The sequence below is a fragment of the Phoca vitulina genome, unplaced genomic scaffold (assembly GCF_004348235.1).
Source record: "Phoca vitulina isolate PV1807 unplaced genomic scaffold, GSC_HSeal_1.0 scaffold104, whole genome shotgun sequence".
NCBI classification, from domain to species: Eukaryota; Metazoa; Chordata; class Mammalia; order Carnivora; family Phocidae; genus Phoca; species Phoca vitulina.
Genome location: NW_022589807.1, coordinates 330,608 through 352,714, shown reverse-complemented (window position 1 = coordinate 352,714; position 22,107 = coordinate 330,608). Strand labels below are relative to the sequence as shown.

General features: G+C 41.3%; 1 protein-coding gene across 4 annotated transcripts in view; it reads left to right on the top strand.

The window, feature by feature from the left end:
• IARS1 (isoleucyl-tRNA synthetase 1) overlaps positions 1–22,107 on the top strand; it is a 66,916-nt gene that overhangs the window by 9,602 nt on the left and 35,207 nt on the right. For all 4 annotated transcript variants that reach the window (XM_032397791.1, XM_032397792.1, XM_032397790.1 and 1 more), the window contains exons 5-13: positions 463–545; positions 5,665–5,782; positions 9,521–9,668; positions 12,981–13,068; positions 13,300–13,360; positions 16,278–16,373; positions 19,988–20,110; positions 20,624–20,715; positions 21,355–21,453. In XM_032397791.1, coding sequence (XP_032253682.1) covers positions 463–545; positions 5,665–5,782; positions 9,521–9,668; positions 12,981–13,068; positions 13,300–13,360; positions 16,278–16,373; positions 19,988–20,110; positions 20,624–20,715; positions 21,355–21,453 — 908 coding nt within the window. The remainder of the gene's footprint in view (positions 1–462; positions 546–5,664; positions 5,783–9,520; positions 9,669–12,980; positions 13,069–13,299; positions 13,361–16,277; positions 16,374–19,987; positions 20,111–20,623; positions 20,716–21,354; positions 21,454–22,107) is intronic.

The following is a 22,107-nucleotide window of genomic DNA, read 5'->3' as shown; positions in this document are numbered from 1 at the left end:
CACTAATATGTCTCATTCGTGACATTAATTTTGTTCACTAAGGTAATATATGTCAGGTTTCTCTGTTGTTGATTTGCAGTTTTTCCTTTGTAATTAAGTATGCTCTGGGGAAAGTCTTTGCAAATATCCTGTTTCTCACACTTTTGTTTATGAATTTTAGCATCCATTGATGATTCTTGCCAGCAACAATTATACCTGTGTTATTTGCCAAATGGTAATTTGGGTAGAGTTTTATAAAGGAATTATTAATATTTATAAGTGACATCATCTGCATATAGGATGATGCCAAGAGAACTGGTTCTTAACCTTACATAGTGTGTTTTTTACAGTATAGGTTTACCTGAACCATTGCTTGTTCTGTTTTCCCAAAATCATTGTATGTGGTGACGATAGAAGTGACACACATTGATGTGCGATAACAAGTATCATTGTCTAATAACTGTAATATTCATATTCTTAAAGTCCACTGTTACCAGACTTGGCCGATGGATTGACTTTGACAATGACTACAAAACTCTGTATCCACAATTCATGGAATCTGTCTGGTAGGTTTACTTGAAATTTAAATATAATGAATATTCTGTTTATTGCTTAGTGGAGAGGTTTTTCAGATTCACAATTTATCTAAAGTCTTTGGGATGGATTTATTTTTTTGTTTTTAAAGGTATTTATTTTTTTAGAGCACTTTTAGGTTCCTAGCAAAATTGAGAGGAAAGTACAGAGATTTCCCCTGTTCCCTGCCCCCACACATGCACTCCTCCACTACCAACATCCCCACCAGAGTGGTACATATGTCACCATTGATGACATACACTGACACATCATCATCACCCAAAGTCCATAGTTTACATTAAAGGTCACTCTTGATGTTGTATGTTCTGTGGGTTTGGACAAATGACATGTAGCCATCATGCTAACATCATATAGAGTATTTTCACTGTCCTAAAAATCCTCTGTGCACAACTGTTTCTGATTTGGTTCTGACTTCAGTAAATTTTGGATTCTGCTAAGGTAATAGGATACGCATGTATTCTGTGGTATATAATGGCTCCAACAGGTTGAGCAGTAACCTGTAATCAAATACATTAGTATCTTTGCATTGGGACACATAATTGTTCATGCTAAGTAGATAAAACAAAGAATATAAACGGCCTGATGTCAGTTAAAGGGTTTTGTGGGGTTTTGTTTTGTTTTGTTTTCTCATTTCTCATTTAAATTTAAGTTGGGGCCTGACTAGCTCAGTTGGTGGAGCATGTGACTCTTGAGCTCAGGGTTAGAAGTTCGAGCCCCATGTTGGTTGTAGAGATTACCTAAAAATAATTAATTTTTTTTTTAAATAAAAAGAGCACCTGTGGCTAGTGCCTACAATATTGGACAATATAGCTCTATACAATACTTCTTAATTTACGTAAAACCATACTTGAATCAGAGGAAAATGGTTTTTAAAGCTTCTCAGTGTTAGAATGTTAGTTATTCCTGAGGAACATGTTGGCACATAAATAAAGCACATAGGTTTAGAGGGAATATAAAAAGATAGTAGGTGATACCTTTAATAATGATAACATTAATAATGGTAGATAATTTAGACTGAGTTGGTGCTTTTGACTATATAAAGTACTTCCATATCAATTTTCCCACATGATTCACAGAGTCCTGTGGATTGGGTTTGGGGTGAAGGCAGGTGACTGACTTGCCTGAGATCACAGTTAATTTTATGATCCTTAGGTTTCAAACTGGGTCTTAAGAATATCAAATCTAGGGGCGCCTGGGTGGCTCAGTCGGTTAAGCGTCTGCCTTCAGCTCAGGTCATGGTCCCAGGGTCCTGGGATCGAGCCCCACATCGGGCTCCCTGCTCAGCGGGAAGCCTGCTTCTCCCTCTCCCACTCCCCCTGCTTGTGTTCCTTCTCTCGCTGTGTCTCTGTCAAATAAATAAAATCTTTAAAAAAAAAAAATCTAATCTAATACTCCTTCTCTAGTCTTCTGTGAATATCCTTGAATCAAAGTATGTAATTTAAGACTGAGTTTAAACTTGGGAAATTTGAGGGGCGCCTGGGTAGCGCAGTCGGTTAAGCATCTGACTTCAGCTCAGGTCATGGTCCCAGGGTCCTGGGATTGAGCCCCACATCAGGCTCTTTGCTCAGTGGGGAGTTTGCTTGTCCCTCTGCCCTTCCCCCTGCTTGTTCCCCCCCCAATAGATAAATAAAATCTCTAAAAAAAAAAAAAGAAAAACCCTTGAGAAATTTGTGATAAGATGGCGGCATAGGAAGATCCTAAAGTCACCTACTCTCACAGATCTACAGTTTCCTGGGAAAGAGACCTGAAAACTAGCTGAACAACTCCTTCATACCAAAAGGCCCACATTGAGATGGGTAGGGGAGGCAGAGATTGATTGATTGATTTACTTGTGATAGAGCTTCAGCCTGAGGGGCAGACTTCAGGTTTACCACTCTGTCTATAGGCTAAAAAGGTGCCCTCGGGAATGTGCCCCAGGGGACATCACATTTGTGCTGTCTCTCAGCCTCACTCCAGCTCACTGATACCTCCCAGAAAGAAGTTTATATACTTGTCTGGAGACCCAGTTTTTGCAACTGTTAGCCAGGGGACACCTCCATATTGCATTGATCTGGAAGTCCGCAAGCTTTACAGTGTGGTCCCACAGGGCTATATATATTTGTGTACTTTATTTTAGTTTTTTGGATTTTATTTTTTTGTTTGAGAGAGAGAAAGAGAGCACAGAGGGAAAGTGAGTGGGAGTAGCAGACTCCCCACTGAGCAGGGAGCCCGACACGGGGCTTGATCCCAGGACCCTGGGATCATGACCTGAGCCGAAGGCAGACACTTAACCAACAGAGCCACCCAGGTGCCCCTATTTGCATACTTTATAAAAGCTGCTGCCTGAGTGTCTGGATTCACATTCAGCCTGAAACTAGGTTCTGACAGAGAGACCTTCCCCTGGTACACTCAGAGGTCTTAGAACACTGTCACCAACTGTGAACTATTGAGAATAAGTCGGGCTGCTTAGACAATCACAAAGGTTTGAGAGACAACCAAGAACTCTAGGGCAAGGTTGAACAATAAAGTTCATCTACATGAACTCTTCTAGACTGAGAGAGAGAGCGATTTTGCCTGGTTCAAAGAAATAAACCCAGAAAATCAGCAAAATGAGACAGAGGAGTAAGTTCTAAATAAAACAACAAAAAAAAACCTCAATGAAATGGAGACAAGTGGGGTGCCACAGTATGAAGGGATCTCAAAAAATTAAAAATAGAAATACCATATGATGCAGAAATTCTACTTCTGGGTATTTATAAAAAAAAAAATGAAAACACTAATTCAAAAAGGATGTATGTGCCCTTATGTTCATCACAGTATTATTTACAGTAGCCAAGATATGGTATCAACCTAAGAGTGCACTGATTGATAAACAGATAAAAAAGATGTGGGGGTAGGGGGTGTGTCTTGGTGACTCAGTCAATGGAGCATCCAACTCTTGATTTCGACTCAGGTCACAATCTCAGGGTCAGTGAGATCGAGCCCTGCATCAGGCTTTATGCTCTGGGTGGAATCTCCCTCTGCCCCTCTCCTGCTTACATGGGTGTTCTCTTTCTCCAAAATAAAATAAAATCTTAAAAAAAAAAAGGTTGTGGGAGGGGGGCCCCTGGTGGCTCAGTCAGTTAAGCGTCCAGCTTTTGATTTCAGATCAGGTCACCATTTCAGGGGTGTGAGGTTGAGCCTCACATCAGGCTCCACACGGGCATGCAGCCTGTTTAAGATTTACTCTCTCTCCTCCTCCTCCCCCTCTCCCCCTCCCTCCCTCCCTCCCTCCTTTCTTCCTTCCCTTCTTCCCTCTCCCCCTCTAAAAAAAAAAAAAATGTGTGTGTGTGTGTGTGTAAAATAGAATATTACTCAGCCATAAAAAAGAGTAATTCTTGGGGCGCCTGGGTGGCTCAGTCGTTAAGCGTCTGCCTTCGGCTCAGGTCATGATCCCAGGGTCCTGGGATCGAGCCCCACTTCGGGCTCCCTGCTCAGCAGGAAGCCTTCTTCTCCCTCTCCCTCTCCCCCTGCTTGTGTTCCCTCTCTCGCTGTGTCTCTCTCTGTCAAATAAATAAATTAAATCTTTAAAAAAAAAAGAAAAAGTAATTCTTGCCATTTGACAACGTGGGTGGACCTTGAGGGCATTATGCTAAGTGACATAAGTCAGAAAGACAGTACCATATGATTTCACTTACACGTGGAATCTAAAATCACAAAACTTAGAGACACAGAGAGTGGAATGGTATTTGCCAGTGGGAAGAGGGATTGGAGGTGGGCAATGGGTAAAGGGGGTCAAGAGGTACAAACTTCCAGTTATAAGTAAATCACGGAGATGTAGTGTATAGCATCGTGACTATAGTCAATAATATTGTAGCACATATTTAAAGTTGCCCAGATGATAAATCTTAAAAGTTCTCATTATAAGAAAAAAAAATTTTTGTAACCTTGGTGGTGGATGGTAACTAGACTTACTATGGTGATGATTGTGCAGTGTGTACAAATACCAAATCCTCATGTTACACACCTGAATCTAGTATAGTGCTACATGTCAATTATGCCTCAATAAAAAAATTAATAAACTTGGGAAATTTTATATAAAACAACACTTTTTAATCTTTGTTTAAAGCCAAGTAATACTATGAAAAAATATGCACAGTTTTCCATAAAAATATTTTAGCAAATGGGAAAGAGTTTATTTATTGTACCAAGCACATAGGAATTGGAGTATAAAAATTTATCCATCCATTAAGACAGAATTAAGGGTTCCCACCAATGCATCCTGACATCCAGCTGGGACAGGTGAGTATTCATCACAGGAGACCCCAGGATAATGTTACCATTGACATTTCAGCATCTTGGTATATTTAGCTTAAAGCAACATGGTTGAGTGTTTAATAAAAGTTTTGGACTAACTGTAGGAGAGATATCCTAATCCCAATTATTTATTTTTATTTATTTATTTATTTATTTATTTATTTTAAAAGATTTTATTTATTTGACAGAGAGAGACACAGCGAGAGAGGGAACACAAGCGGACGGAGGGGGAGAGGGAGAAGCAGGCTTCCTGCCGAGCAGGGAGCCCGATGTGGGGCTCGATCCCAGGACCCGGGGACCATGAATGACCTGAGCCGAAGGCAGACGCTTAACAACTGAGCCACCCAGGCGCCCCTATTTATTCTTTTTAAATTGCCTTTGTAAAACTGCCCATTATAGTAAAATTTAAACAATACAATGAGAAAACTATTAAGAAAAGCAAAAACTCTGAAATCCCAACCATAGTTAACATATTGGTAAAAATTTGCTCTTTCAGCATTTCTAAAAAATATAAGTGTACGGATACGTAGTTTTACCCAATTAGTACCTCTGTACAGTATGGTGTGGATTGCTTTTCTCACTCAACATCAAGTCATGAACATCTTTTCATGGACAGATTATTACCACTTTTAATGTCTACATAATGTCTCCTACGAATCTGTTGTAATTTACCAGCTAGTCCCCGTTGAGAGAAATGATGTTTCCATTTAATTGGCCGATAGAAACTCTACTAGACAAACTGGCATAAATGTCTGAGTTTGGGGAGACAGAATTTTGGTTGTGTCATTGTTGTAAAACTGTGTCTTTACTTGCTAGGTGGGTCTTCAAGCAGCTCTATGATAAAGGCCTTGTGTATAGAGGCGTGAAAGTCATGCCTTTCTCCACCGCATGCAACACTCCACTTTCCAACTTCGAATCTCACCAGAACTACAAGGTGCGTGCGATGTCATCGAGCATTAACTTGTGCACATGGAAGTTGAAGGGTTGTGATCACAGTAACCAGTCCTGGTGTGGACTTTTAGCCTGGGGAGTCCGTCAGATTGACCATTTCTTACGGAGTGCTGGCAATATTTGCCAGTCACTGAACTGAGGCTCTATGGAGAATAAAAGTAAGGGATTTTTCCCCCCCATGAGATTTGTGAATGGTGTGTCCTCACGTGATAGCTTCTGCTTGTTTTGACCACATCTTTGTGCCTCTCTCGGGTTAGTAAGTCCAGCTCTGCCCTGTTTCCCTCTAGTCACTGCTTTTGGAAGAGGATGAGATGTCTCATCTGGGACCTTGTGATATTATTCATTTGTTACAAGTATTTGGAAACAAATGTGATTTGTCCTTTGTTGACAGTATTATGATCTTTTTTCTGATGAATGGAATAACTGCTGTCGCTGCTCTGGTAGGAGAGTTGAGACGGGTCTGATGTTCACCAAAGTACACTCACTGCTTTACCTTATCTAGAAAGATGGTAAAGGCAGTGAATCTGAAATGTGGAACATTGTTCTCATGTGTGTGTATTCAGGAGATGTTTTCACTTCAGAGACTTCATCTAGTCCTCATTGGTTTTAAAGGACCTAATTTGTTTGAAAATTGTGTTCTATATATACATTATACATTTTTAAAACACAAGAAATCTTTTTTTTTTTTAACATTACCTAATACCATTATCACACCTAAAGAAGTCCTTGGTCATCAGTAATATGAAATATCCTAATGGTCTAATTCCTGCATATCATCAGTGTTCACATTTCTATTTGTCAAATACCAGGCCTTTTTCCTTCTGTTCTTTGTTGTTTTAATCAGGTTGTAATCCTGATTAAAAGTTGGCAGCAGTTGTCTTGCAGGTCTGTTTTCATCTGTGGTCTCCATTTTGCTGTCTATTTCCCTTTTTTTTCTTGCAAATCATTGTTTAGGAAACAGGTTTTATCTTACAGAGTTTTCTACAATGAATTTTGCTGGTTATGTCTCCATGGTCCTCCGTATTTTGTAGAAATTGGAACTTTTCGTGTTTGTCGATGTCCTTCCTTTGGCATGTGTGTCATGAAGAGAGGTCACTGTTTAAAATGGCGTTCATTTGTATCTGGCTTTTCTCAGCATGATGTTTGTGACAGTCATCTGTGTTTTGTGGAGGTAGGGATCTTTTGTTCTAGTTTCTGTGCAAGTGAATAGTCCACAATTTATGTATTTACAGCACCTTTCGTTCCATTCCTTCCTTACAGCCTGATAGGTAACGGCTATGCTGAATTCGATGTTTCTTTCCATACACATTTTTATACTTTTATTATCTGCCTACGTATTCACAAACAGTATATAGCATTCTTATGCTTGTCTTTAATCTCGCCCATTGTACTTACTCTCTACCTTGCCTTTCAGAGGAATCATTAAGTTTTAAAGATTCTTCATCTTGAAACATGTAGCTTTAAGTTAATTTTTATCTGCTGTATAGTGTTTCATATGACAGATTGCAACGTATTCATTCTTTTGATAGACACTTTGAGTTGTTTTAAAGGGTATAGGCCTTTTTCTTAATGGTAGCAAACAGTGTTGGTAAGAACTTTTTTTTTTAAAGATTTTATTTATTTATTTGACAGAGAGACACAGCGAGAGAGGGAACACAAGCAGGGGGAGTGGGAGAGGGAGAAGCAGGCTTCCTGCGGAGAAGGGAGCCCGATGTAGGGCTCGATCCCAGGACCCTGGGATCATGACCTGAGCTGAAGGCAGACGCTTAACAACTGAGCCACCCAGGCGCCCCAGCTAAGAACATTTTTTAACATAAATCCTGTGTACTTATGCTGGAGTTTTCTTTGGCTTCTAGATTTCTCCATGTTAGATCCCCAGACTAGCTTGTGAGCTCCTAGAGCTTTCAGAGGGTATCCTCTTCTGTAAGTACACAGTGCATTCTCTTGGGACGAGCAGGCTGTGCACAAGTAAACTGAGTTACAGGAGAGAGTACTTCCAGCTGTCCAAAAGGTAAACCAATTGTGGTCTATAAAAATATTTATCTTTTTTATGTTGTCTAAATTTTCAGACACTGTACTATATATAAATGAATTGTGCCCTACATTCTTTTTGTGTCTGGCCTCTCTTGCTCAAGATTATATTTGTGAAAAGTCATCCCTGTTGTGTGCAGTTATAGATCATTTTAATTACTGTCTGGCACTTAATTTACCCACTGTACCATTGATGGGCATTTAGGTGATTTCCAGTTTGGGGCTCTGATCAGTAGTGCTACTGTGAATGTTCTGGAAGTGGGAAGCATACATACACATTTCTTCTATGGGTTACATACCTGGGAGTGGAATTACGGAGTCATAGGATGTACTTAACATTTAGCTCTAGTACTGGGGTCGGCAAACTGTGAAGTGCCAGGTAGTCAGTGTTTCAGGCCTTGTGGGCTAGATGGTCTCTTTTGCAAGGACTCAACTCTTTCAAAACCATTCTTCGCTCTTGGGGTGTAAGAACACGGGTGACGGCCAGAGTTGGCCCGTGTGTCATGCTTTGCTGCCTCCCGCTCTGCGAGGTAGATGTCCTGATCTGTACTCCCACCAGCCAGTACTCATTACTCTGCTTTCTTGTCAGCACTTAGCATTTTCTGTCTTTTCTCTCTGGCCATTCTGCAGTTACGTTGGTTGCAGCTAAGGTTTGTTTTTGTTTCTAACTTTTGACATAATTTTAGACTTACTGAAAAGTTCATAGAATTCTTGTCTACCTTTCAGTGATGGTCACCCTCTTTCACCACGTCTGCATTGTTCACTCTCTTCTAGGGCATGGCGGTAGCACAAGACCCTTTGAGAGTAGGTTGCAGACATGATGTCCCTTTTCCTCTAAAGGCTTAAGTACATATTTTTTAAAATCCATACTCTTCTCTTAAGTAGTTGAAGTTAGGGAAACAACATTGATGAATATTACCATCTAATCTGTAGTTTGATTCTACTAATGGTCCCAGTAATGTCGTTTTCAGCAAAAGAGAATCGTAGGTTACGTGTTTTGTTCAGGTGCACCATCTCCAGCCTTCTTGGAGCAGCGCCCCAGTGTCTCTGATCCTGACACTGGCATTTGAGGTGCACAGGCCTGCACCCCAGGGGCGTCTGACGGTTCCCGTGTGGATGAGGTGACGTTTGTAGAGCCCCTTCTTCTCAGGGAACTTTATTCAGGATGCAGTGAGTTGGCTTTGGTCAGGGGATGAGCTTTTCTACTTTGGAGCTATTTTTTAAAAATATTTAATCCTTGATATTTTCATGTTGCCATAGAGTTGGAACCAATTTTTTATTTAATGAACTGAATTAATATTGGCATATTGCAGTTTTAAGTACATGGTGTTTTAAAATGACTCATTTTTATATTTTGGAATAAAGAATAATTCTGCCTTCCAAAACAATTGTTTTGTTGAACTAACTTTTTATGGATTTATTATAAAAGTAGCTCATTATAATAGTGAAACTTCTAATATATATTCCTCTTGATACACTTAAAATGTTTTACTTGTGACTACTAAGGTAATTGTTAAAACATTTTTCAAGAATATAAATTTAATTGGAATCTCTTGTTTTATATTTTCTTTTTATAAATATGGCAACTGGTTTTTATTCTGGAAATCTGTTCTTTAGGATCATTTCCTTTTCTGCATGTATTATTTATTATGGATTTTGTAAAAAGGTATTTTATCTCATTTTATCTCAGGATGTTCAAGACCCTTCAGTGTTTGTAACTTTCCCTTTGGAGGAAGATGAAAATGTGTCTTTGGTGGCTTGGACGACCACTCCCTGGACATTACCTAGTAACCTTGCCCTGTGTGTTAATCCAGACATGCAGTACGTGAAGATTAAAGGTAAGTATGGGCCTGGTTATTTATGACTGATACTGAGAAGATCACTTTAACTTATTTTGGGACAGAATGAAAGCTTACATTTCTTTTGGAGTAAAAATAGAAGTTTTTGAAAAAGTGTTAGACTTAAACAGAAAAATAATCTCTGAAAGAGGTGGATTTTTTTCATTTTTGATTGAAAAAGTAATGCACATAAAAATTAAAATAGTAGAGAGCTATAAAAAAAGATTCCTTGTAATTTTCAGATTGTAATACACTTATACACATCATACCCGTTACAGATGAGGAGAGGTGGCCTGTCATTGTTGCCAGGAACCTCTGATGTGTTTTTTCAATGCCACCAACCAGTGAACGTCATTCAGACGCTAGCTACCTGGAGATTGCGTCAGACTGCACAGGTTGAGGGCTCAGTCCTACACGTCCTCCCCCACAGCCTCACTGCAGATGCCAGTTGCAAGTCCTGTGCTTCTGACAGACCTATGACCTCCTCCTGGGGTTGGATTAATTTGCTAGAGTGGCTCATAACTCGGAAACATTGTACGGTTTATTGTGAAAGGATAGAAAGGATACACAGGAACAGTCAGATGAAGTACATGGGGTGAGGCCTGGAAGGGTCCTGAGCACAAGAGTTTCTATCCCCCACGGAGCTGGTGTGGGTTGCCCTCACAGCATGTGGATGCATTCACTAACCTGGAAGCACTCCATACCCCATCCTTGTGGGGTTTTATGGAGGCTTCACTGCTTAGGCAGGATTCATTAAATCATTGGCTGTTGGTGATTGAACTCCATCCTTAGGTGACCTGGGGGCTTTCCAAAAGTTCCCCTCATCAGCATAACAAAGGACCCCTTTATGGCTGTTACCACTTAGGAAATGACAAGGGTTTTAGATCTCTGCCGGGAATGGGGACTAAGACTGAAATGCATATTTATTATAAGTCATTGTATCACAGAGTTGGTACCAGAACTTGAGAACTTTGTGCCTTTCAGATATTAACTGGTAGAGAGTTAGCCAAAGTCCTGATGAAGCTCTTTCTGTAGAGATTTATATGAAAAAAGAAGACTGTTACCTTCAGGTTTGGATAGTTTATGGAGGGAAGGGAAGCCAGGGGAAAAAAAAAACCATAGTCAGAAAAAACAACCGTACAAGATAGATGACTTGATTCACAGCAGCTTGTGAGGCAGGCAAAGGATTCGAAGAAGGAATGGGGGAGGCGGGGGCGTGGGGCAGAAAACAGGTGTTTTTATTACTACTTAGCAGTGCCTTGGGAGCAGATAGGACCAGCAGCTGGTTTCTTGCGCTCCTGGCCATGGGCACAGAGCCTCTCCAGGCAGGGGCAGGCCCACAGAGAGAGTTCCCCATGTCTCCCTGGGGACATGGCCATTCTCTAGTGAGCCTGATAGCCTGAGGGGCCATCAGGCAGATGGACTTCAGTCCTGTCCCTCCTCTGCCCGCATACGACTCCCACCGTATGTCCTGAGTTTTACCCAGAAAATGTAGACTCCGCTAACAGTGAAGGTCTGGTGCAGCCAGCGCTGGTGGGTGTCGGTGTTGTTCATAGTAGCTGTTCAGTGAATTGCAAAGGCCTTCTCAATGATCCGTAGATTCTCATGTTTCTTTTTTTTTTTCATAGTTTCTTATCACAAATTAAAGTAGTTGCTTTTTTATTTTTATTTTTATTTTTTTAAAGATTTTATTTATTTGACAGAAATACAGCGAGAGAAGGAACACAGCAGGGGGAGTGGGAGAGGGAGAAGCAGGCTTCCCGCTGAGCAGGGAGCCCGATGCAGGGCTCGATCCCAGGACCCTGGGACCATGGCCTGAGCCAAAGGCAGATGCTTAATGATTGAGCCACCCAGGCGCTCCTGATTCTCATGTTTCTTACAGTGAACTGAATATACGTCATAGACTCTAGTAAATCCTTGGGTGTATCAGGGGCACCTGGCTGGCTCAGTTGGAAGAGCGTGCAACTGTTGATCTCAGGGTCATGAGTTCAAGCCCCATGTTGGGTGTAGACATTACTTAAATAAAAAACTTGAAAAAAATCGTTGGGTATATCCTACTTTACAGGTGGGAGTTTAAGTTAGTCTGTTTTTATAAGGCGATTTGTCATTTGCTGTTAAATTGTAAATGTTTATACATTTAATCTAGCTTTTCTATTTCTAGGATAGTATCCTCCAGAAACACTCTAATAAGGGTACAAAGATACATGCAACGGGGGCGCCTGGGTGGTTCAGACAGTTAAGCGTCTGCCTTTGGCTCAGGTCATGATCCCAGGGTTGTAGGATCGGGCCCTGCAGCGAGTCCTGCATTGGGCTCCCTGCTCAGCGGGGAGCCTGCTTCTCCCTCACCCCACCCCCATGCTCCTACTCTTCTCAAGTGCGCGCGCTCTCTCTCTCTCAAATAAATAAAAAACAACAGCAAAAAAATGCAACGATATACATTATCCCCCCTGTTCACAGTAGTAACAATCTGAAAACAACTTGAATGTCTAGTATTGATAGGTTAAAAATAACTTGCACTTTGGGGCGCCTGGGTGGCTCAGTTCGTTAAGCGACTGCCTTCGGCTCAGGTCATGATCCTGGAGTCCCTGGATCGAGTCCCGCATCGGGCTCCCTGCTCGGCAGGGAGTCTGCTTCTCCCTCTGACCCTAACCCCTCTCATGTGCTCTCTCTCATTCTCTCTCAAGTAAATAAATAAAATCTTTAAAAATAAAAAATAAAAAAATAAAAAATAAAAAAAAAAATAAAAAAATAACTTGCACTTCTTAGAATGGAGTACCGTGTAGCTATTTAGAAGAATGAGAAAGGACAGTTTGTGCTAATATATGGAAAGATGTTCATATATAGTATGTGAAGACAAACTGAAAACTGTATTGAGTTATATCCCATAATTACCTTTTTAAAAAAAGCCATTCCCATAAGATGTGTGTTAGGATACAGGTAGAAAAATACCTGGAGGGCGACACTCAAATGATAGTGTCTTGTGGGGAGGTGAGATCAGTGGGGACTTTTACTCAGGGAGTTTCTTGGTTTGTTAATGTTACGATTTTTAAGCATTCACATATATTACCACTGGTCGGAGAAAATAAGATTAATTTATGTAAAAGGGAGAGTTCAGTTAAGTGCATGTGCTGTTTTTGTCTTCTTTGGGTCTGGAAAGCAGTGTGCGCTGGTGCCCTGGCGCATTTCTCCGTGATTTCTGAGCACACGGGGTATGGTGATATGGGACCCCACGAGGAGGATGTGCTGGTGCGAGTCTAGACTCTGCCGAAGTCTGAATGTCACTGAAGTCCACTTTTCCCCTTGCTCTCGTAGATGTTGTCAGAGGAAAATTACTCATTTTAATGGAGGCCAGATTACCAGCCCTCTATAAGTTGGAGAGTGACTATGAGATCCTTGAAAGGTGAATATACAGATTTATTGCTTTGTGCCTATGTGTGAGAGGTGAGACACTTTATTACCCAAAAGCTCTATTATTCGAGTTAAGTTAATACTACTGAGTATCTTCCGGTCACACATTCCAGCATTAACGACTAAGAAACAAGTAAACCAGGAGGGAGTTGTGACTTGATGTGTCTGCAGTTTCATTTCTTTTGAGGATTTTAGTCTAATTATGAGTTTCTCCTTTTTCTAGATTTCCTGGTACCTGTCTCAAAGGCAAGAAGTACAGGCCCCTGTTTGACTATTTTGTGCAGGTGAGCTTATGGACCTGTACCGCACAGGTGCTCCGTACCTGCGTAGGGGTCACTGGAGTGCTGTCCCATGGCTTGTGTGGGTTTCCTGTGGCTTGTGTGGATGTCCAATCCAAAGTCTGTCTTAGTAGTAACAAAGTTAAATTGTGTTTGTATTGCTTTCTTGTTTTATTTTATTTTATTTTTTAAAAGATTTTATTTATTTGACAGAGACACAGCAAGAGAGGGAACACAAGCAGGGGGAGTGGGAGAGGGAGAAGCAGGCCTCCCACAGAGCAGGGAGCCTGATGCGGGGCTGGATCCCAGGACCCTGGGATCATGACCTGAGCCACCCAGGCGCCCCTGCTTTCTTGTTTTAATAATTAAAATCCTATGGGAATGTTTTTAATACTTTTCTCAAATTATAAAAGGAAGCACATAAGTTTATTTTTATTGTTTATAGTCTACATATCCAGGAAATTTATTGGGTTTTTTTTGTTTTGTTTTTTTAACAAATTTAAGATAGTGCTCAGAATAAAACCTGTGTGTAACAATAAACAGAGTTCGTTTCAAGGAAACTGATGAGGCACAAGGCCAAGCTCATACATGTGGTAACTTAGTTTTCTTAAGTGTCAGAGCTGTTTTGTGCAGTTTTCATTTTCTGACAACAGAGAATCCGTAGTGGCAAGCCCCACCACCATCACCAAAAGAATAGGGTCAGCAGGAATTTCCCATTGATCCCTGTCTATTCAGGGATAGAGTTTGGTTAATGCAGGTGGACCTCTGCCATTTGGGCTCTATCCACAATATCGCTCATATCTGTCTCTTCATTTTTGTTCACCTTGAGTGTTTTCCCATGTTTCCATCTTCCAATTACAGTGGACCCTCGAACAAAAATGGGGTCAGTGGCACCAGCCCCGGCACAGTGCCTCTTGACTCCCCCATACGTAGCTGCTAATAGCCTACTATTTTTTTTTTTTTTTTAAAGATTTTATTTATTTATTTGACAGAGAGAGACACAGCGAGAGAGGGAACACAGGCAGGGGGAGTGGGAGAGGGAGAAGCGGGCCTCCCGCTGAGCAGGGAGCCCGATGCGGGGCTCGATCCCAGGACCTGGAATCATGACCTGAGCCGAAGGCAGACGCTTAACGACTGAGCCACCCAGGCGCCCTGCTAATAGCCTACTGTTGACCAGAAGAAGCCTTAACCAGTAACACAGTCGGCTAACACACAGTTTGTATTTTATGTGTGTTATATGCTATATTCTTAAAAATAAGCTAGAGAAAAGAAAATATTAAGAAAATCATTAGGAAGAGAAAATACGTAGTAGTATTTTTAGTAGTATACGTATACTAATTGAAAAAAGCTTCTTGGTGTTTTAAACAGTTCTGAACACTTTGTTTTCTCAACCATTAAGTATATATAAAAAGTTTTTCTCCACCAAAAGACACAAAGTCCTAACGCATCTTTTTAAAAGAACATTTCTGTTGTTTATACTGTCTTGGAATAGAGAAAGCCAACTTTCCATATTATGAGATTAGCAGAACCACGATACATAAACCTAAAAGTTAGCATTTGTGCACAAATACTAATTAACTTATAAATACGTAATTATAATTATTAAGGAGATATGTAGCACTTCAAAGAACAGTTGCCGAGTTGAACATGGCATATACTAAAACTGCAGCATGATGTGGAGAAGTAGGAATTTTTAAGAATCGTACTCGGTGATCTATAATGCAGTTCACTGTTTTAATAGGCTAAAGGAGAAAAGCCTTTAATAAAACTCAGCTTCCCTGTGTTTAAGTCTCTTAGAAAACAAGGAATAAAGGAAACTTCTTCACTAAAAAAAAAACCCAAAAAATCCACATATTGGTGGGCCAGGCGGGAACAGATGACCAGCAGGAAGGCAATGTCCTGCATCCTGGTGGCTTTGGCTCAGCAGCTCTGGCAGCTGCCCAGCAGGCCTGCAGGTGGCAGCAGCAGCCTAGGGGCACAGGACAGCTCCCCCATGGCCATTGGCAGCTGTGGCCACACGTGGGCTGGGATGCCCTTAAGGGGAGAGTCTGCACCTGGCCAAGGGGGGCTTCAGGCCACGGCTGCCCTGATGCAGCCCCAGAGCCCAGTTCCCAGAGGACTTGGAGCGGGGGTGCCAGGGCTGTCCCTGCTCTATGGGCCGAGGCATGACCTCTGCACCAGTCACCTTCAGTTCGGTCCCCTGGAGACTGGGGTCGGCAGTTGGAAATAAATGCCTTGTGGCTTCTGCTGTCCACTCTTAGGGAGAAAAATGTTTAAGTAGACCTGCAGTCTGCGTTGTTCAAGGGTCAGCTGTAAAGGCCTTCTTCCTCCTTCCCGTTGCTGCTGATGGATTTCCCTCTGCTCCCCGTGAGCCTGTGGCCAGGACACTGCACTTGAGTGTGCTCCACTTGGCCGTCCTCTAGTACTGCTTTCAACGTCTCCTTTGCTTCTTTTCTTCCCTCCCTGCCTGTGTTTTCATTAGGCTTTCCTCCTCTTTACAATATCCCTCATCTTTCTTTAATGTCAGATGTGCTCAGGTACAATCCGCTCTTCAAGGCTGAACTTATATATCATCTGAAAAAGCTTTTTTGAAATGCCTCTGGTTTCTCCTGAAAAATGTCATTGCTACATTCTTCTCTCGTGTATCTTAATATATTTTACTTTGGATGTGTTTTGTCTTAAAATTCTCACTAGGGGCGCCTGAGTGGCTCAGTCGGTTAGAGGGTGTGACTCTTAATCTTGGAGTTGGGAATTCGAGCCCCACGTTGGGTGCAGAGATTACTTAAATACATAAATTTTTTTGAAAAGGGACTAGCTTTACTTAAAACCCAGTGTTTTCCGGTTCTTACGGGACACTGTTAGGAGACTGACCGGAGGTGAGGCGGTCTTTCACTTACTGTGCCTGCTGGCCTTGCTGTTCCAGCTCAAGGAGGACGGTGCTTTCACGGTGCTCGCCGATGGCTACGTGCAGGAGGACGAGGGCACGGGAGTGGTGCACCAGGCTCCGTACTTCGGTGCTGTGAGTACTGGAAGTCCCGCAGGGTGTCTATGGGAAGGGCGTGTCGCGGCCACTGAGTCGTGCATGCATGTCGAGCACCTCATTCTTGGGCACACCATGCGGTCCAACTCTTCAGGCTCGCTGTCCCCAAACATGGTTTATCAAACTTATGTCTGCAATTCGTTCTCACCCTGAGCTAATCTCTGAAAAGGGTGAGCTAAATGCTGGGTGCTCCCGGGCATTTTGTCTTTCTGAAAGGCACCCTGTGTTTGCATTCATTCATAATTTACTCTCCATGCACTCTGCTCTTTCCGGTATGCAGTTCTGTGAGTTCTGGAAAGGGCGTCCACTCACGCAGTCACCGTGACCGTCAGTGTGGAGAGGTGCTGCACCTCCCTGGTGCTCTTGAGCAAACACTGTGCTGAGAGAGCAGAACTTGACCTCCTCAAAGCTGTATGGTGTGGCCAATTTTAAATTTTGCCCAGAGTAATTTTTCTAAAAATGCAATCCTGTTGATGTTATTTGTGTATGAATAAAATGCGCACTGGGGACCTACAAATGCCTTTGGGCTTGACCGTTCTGCAGTGGGAGTGAAGCTAGTCTGACTGCGTTCATTTTACTTTCACACTTAACCTCTGCAGAGATTTTTATTATGGAAATCTTCAAATATACACAGAAGTAAAGAGGTATTAGAATAAATCCTGATGTTCATGTCATCCCGCTGCAAACATTTGGGAAGTCTGTTTCTTCTTTCCTCTACCTTGTCCTCTTCCCCCCACACCTTCTCCACTTTGGCCTGAGGGTTTTGAAACAAATCCTCAACATCCTATTCTTCATCTGCAGATACTTCTGTACACAACTGTGACTGATACAGCCTTTTATTTTTAATATTGCCAGCGTGCCACTGTTGTATTCAGTAAAGTTAATGCTTCCTTAGTATCACCGAATACCTGGTCAGTATTCAGTATGATGGAAGCATTCTTGATAATACTGTTTACTGGGTTTTAAGAACTAGTCAGATTTTAGTTATTCATAATTTTAGGGTCAGCTGGTATGATTGCTGCACTGATAATAAATAATAAAAAGAAAACTTCTTGGTTTTGAATTGTGGTTTAGGTTTTCCTATTAAAATGTATTTATTTGTCATATACTGGGTATGTGTGGGTTTTTTGTTTGTTTTTTAGGTTCCACATATGAATGAAATCATACGTTATTTGTCTTTCTCTGTCTGATTTATTTCACTTAGCATAATACCCTCTAGTTCCATCCATCTTGTCAGGAATGGCAAGATCTCATTCTTTAATGGCTGAGTAATTGTATATATACACCACATCTTCTTCATCCTCTCATCTATTGGACATGTGGGTGGCTTCCATATCGTGGCTATTGTAAATAATGCTGCAGTAAACACAGGGGTGCATGTATATTTTTGAATTAGTGTTTTCATTTTCTTTGGGTAAATAGCCAGGACTGGATTTACTGGACCATATGATATTTCTATTTTTAATTTTTTGAGGAATCTCCATACTGTTTTCCAGAGAGGTTGCACCAATTTACATTCCCACCAACAGTGCACAACGGTTCCTTTTTCTCCACATCCTCGCCAACACTTACTATTTCTTGTATTTTTGATTCTAGCCACCGTGACAGGTGTGAGGTAATACCTCATTGTGGCTTAGATTTGTGTTTCCCTGATGAGTGATGTTGAACGTATTTTCACATGTCTGTTAGCATCTCAGTGTCTTCTTTGGGAAAAATGTCTCTTTAGGTCCTCTGCCCATTTTTTAATAGGATTGTTTGCTTTTTTGGGTGTTGAGTTGCATAAGTTCTTTATGTATTTTGGATATTTACCCTTTATCAGATATGTCATTTGTAAATATCTCCTCCCATTCAGTAGATTGCCTTTTATTTTGTTGATGATTTCCTTCACTGTGCAGAGGCTTTTTATTTTGGTGTAGGCCCGTAGTTTATTTTTGATTTTGAATGCCTTGCCTGGGGAGACATGACCATACATATGTTTTGCTCTGGCTGCTGTTCAAGAGATTACTGTCTATGTTTTCTTGTAGGAGTTTTATGGTCTCAGGTCTCACATTTAGGTCTTTCATCAATTTTGCCTTTATTTTTGTGTGTGGTATAAGATAGTGGTCCAGTTTCATTCTTTTGCATGTAGCTGTCCAGTTTTACCAACATCGTTTATTAAAGAGACTGTCTTTTCCCCATTGTATATTCTTTCCTGCTTTGTAGTAGATTAATTGACCGTATAAGCGTGGGTTTATTTCTGAGCTCTCTATTCTGTTCCATTGGTCTGTGTGTCTTTTTGTGCCAGTATCATGCTGTCTTGATTACTACAGCTTTGTAGGGTACCTTGAAATCTAGGATTGTGATACCTCCAGCTTCGTTCTTTCTCAAGATTGCTTTGGGCGTTTGGAATTTTTTGCGGTTCAAGCAAATTTTAGTATTATTTGTTCTAGTTCTATGAAAAGTGCTGTAGACTTTTGATAGGGATTGCATTGACTCTGTAGATTGTTTTGGGTACTATGAACATTTTTACAATTTTGTTCTTTCAGTCCATGAGCATGGGATGTCTTTCCATTTCTTTGTCATCTTCAATTTCTTTTATCAGTATTTTATAGTTTTCATAGTACAGGTCTTTCACCTCCTTGGTTATGTTTATTCTTAGGTATTTTGTTAATTTTGGTGCAGTTGTAAATGGGATTGTTTTCTTAGTTTCTCTTTCTACTACTCCATTATTAGTTTATAGAAACACATCAGATTTCTGTATATAAATTTTGCATCCTGCAACTTTACTGATTTCATTTATTCTAATAGTTTTTTGGTGGAGTGTTTAGAGTTTTCTATATGTAGTCATGTCATCTGCCAAGTGGCAGTTTAACTTTTTTCTTACCAATATCGATGTCTCATTTGTTTTTGTTGTCTGACTGCTCTGGCTAGGACTTCCGGTACTATGTTGACAAAGTGGTGAGAGTGGACTTCCTTATCTTATTCCAGAGTGTAGAGGAAAAGCTGTCAGTTTTTTACCATTTAGTGTGTTGTTAGCTGTGGGTTTTTCATATATGGCCTCTATTATGTTGAGGTATGTTCTCTCTGAACCCACTTTGTTGAGAGTTTTTTTCATAAGTGGGTGTTGAGTTTTGTCGAATGCTTTTTCTGCATCTGTTGAGAGGATCATAGAGTTTTTACCCTTCATTTTGTTAATGTGATGTATCACGTTGATTGATTTGTGGATACTGAATCATCCTTGCATCCCCAGAGTGAATCCCGCTTGATCGTGGTGAATGATTCTTTTACTGTAGTGTCGAGTGGAGTTTATGAAGTTGAGTATTTTTGCATCTGTGTTCACCAGGGATACATGTATGTCATCTTCCTCCTCCCTTAGTGGATACCCAGCTGTATACAGGGGTCTGTGAAATAATGGCCGGGAAGATGATGTAATCCCTATCCAACTATAAGGCTCTGGGATTCTCTGAATGGTCCTGAATTAACTTCAGCTGAGAGGATAATTAAAGTCCATTACGGTTATGAGTCAGAATACTGAAGCATTCTCTTGTAAATCTATCACCTCCCACACTCCTGTCTCATACACACTCAGCCTGTTTTGTTCCCTTTGTCCCCAGGACGACTATCGGGTCTGTATGGACTTCAACATCATTCAGAAAGACTCTTCTCCTGTTTGCCCTGTGGATGCTTCAGGCTGTTTCACGGCAGAAGTGACAGATTTCATGGGACAGTATGTGAAGGTCTGTGTCTCTGTGACAGAGAAAGGTGTGGGTTTCATCATACTTCTTTTCTTTAATCAGCTTTTTATTAAATAGCTTCCATATCTGGATTTTTTTTCCAGGAAGTTGGTTTTGTTTTGTTTTGTTTTGTTTCAGCACATAAAACCAGAAAAGATAGATATTATCAGCCACATTTTAAGGGTCTAGTATCTTCAGAGGAAGCTGTAGTTTCACAGGCAGCAATCAGTGAGACTGGGCTCTGACTGGTAACTCCTGAAGCAGCTCTGAGGCTTTGGGGCCATCATTGCTGGTGGAGGACTTCACTGCCTCACATGGTGTGGAAGTGCTTAATAAGATACCTAAAGTTTGTGCCTCAAATGTGGACTGAGTATTTTTATAATACATGTGTTATTTTTGCTTTTTATTCATGGTATAGAGTTATCAGAATATCAGATTGCAGTGATATATGTAGTTCTCTTGTGTTACTAAGTATTGCAGGATATTTTAATGGCTAGATTTTTATTTTTTAAACAGGATGCTGACAAAAACATCATCAGGACCCTGAAGGAAAAAGGCCGACTTCTTGTCTCCAGCACCTTCACTCACAGTTACCCCTTCTGCTGGAGGTGAGAGAAAGCGAAGACTTACAGCTCGAGCTTCTGGCCTGTGGGGGACACGTAGCGTGTGTGTCCGTTCTGCCGTCTGCGGTTCCCCTCTCATTTGTATGCTTTACGATTAGTGTGGGGAAACTGCCCTCTTGAATTCCATGAGTGTTAGTTCCTGGTTTCCTCAGCAGTTGTCTGGGAAGTATCGACATGTACAGATGTTTTGTGTTGGGGCCACATTTCTTTAGGATGAGACATACGTCTAAAATTTCCCAGTGGAACTTGGCAAGAGATAGAACATGACACAAGTTAGAATACAAGATCGTGCTGTGAAGATGTGCGTGGAATTGGAATGCTCGGTGCCATCAAGTTTGTTCCCACATTGCCTCTGCTGAAGTTGACGTCATTTCTTAGACAGCTATCACACACCAGCAGAACCATATTTTCTTTCTTGTTCTTTAAAGCTTTTGCCTTCTTGGTGTTGTGGAGGGAGATGACCAGTACCAAGACGTAGGCATTAGTGTTTACAAAAAAAAAAGAGTGTTAGCAGAAGGCCAAATCGATGGGGGTGATGTCAGTAAGAAACTAAAGGTTGGTCTCACCGTGGGTGCCTGCGTACCTCAGTCTGACGAGCTGTGTGCTGCATTTTTGCTTCCCCAGGTCAGACACTCCCCTGATTTACAAAGCCGTGCCCAGCTGGTTCGTGCGGGTGGAGCACATGGTGGACCAGCTCCTGAAGAACAACGACCTGTGTTACTGGTGAGCAGTGAGCTGTGTATCTTCACACTGTCCTGTGTCATGTGCTCACACTTCTCCCAGATTGTAAGAATTCTGTAGCTCTCTTTGAGTCTATGTTTTCAGGACCACAGAATAATTTAAATAGTTTTATAAGAAGTAGCATCCTTCCTATGATAAGGCATATGGAGGGAGCATTTTGCCTTTCTGTTAGCCTTAAATAGTCATTTTCAGGGCGCCTGGGTGGCTCAGTCGGTTAAGCGACTGCCTTCGGCTCAGGTCATGATCCTGGAGTCCCGGGATCGAGTCCCGCATCGGGCTCCCTGCTCGGCAGGGAGTCTGCTTCTCCCTCTGACCCTCCTCCCTCTCATGCTGTCTCTCATTCTCTCTCTCACAAATAAATAAATAAAATCTTTAAAAAAAAAAAAAAAAATAGTCATTTTCAGGATAAATGTTTATTTTTGAATATACCTACAGAAGCCATTTGTGCTTCCTGCTCTTGATGTGTGCCGATGAGTGCTACTGGGACAGAAGCCTTGCTCTCAGCTAGTATGTGACCCGCAAGGAGGTGTTACTCCAACCTGTAGGGCTGAATGAAGTAAGGCTGAATCTGCATATTACAGAAGACTGTTTTTCACTGAGAGTTCTGAGGGTGATCACTGTTTCTTACTTCTACAA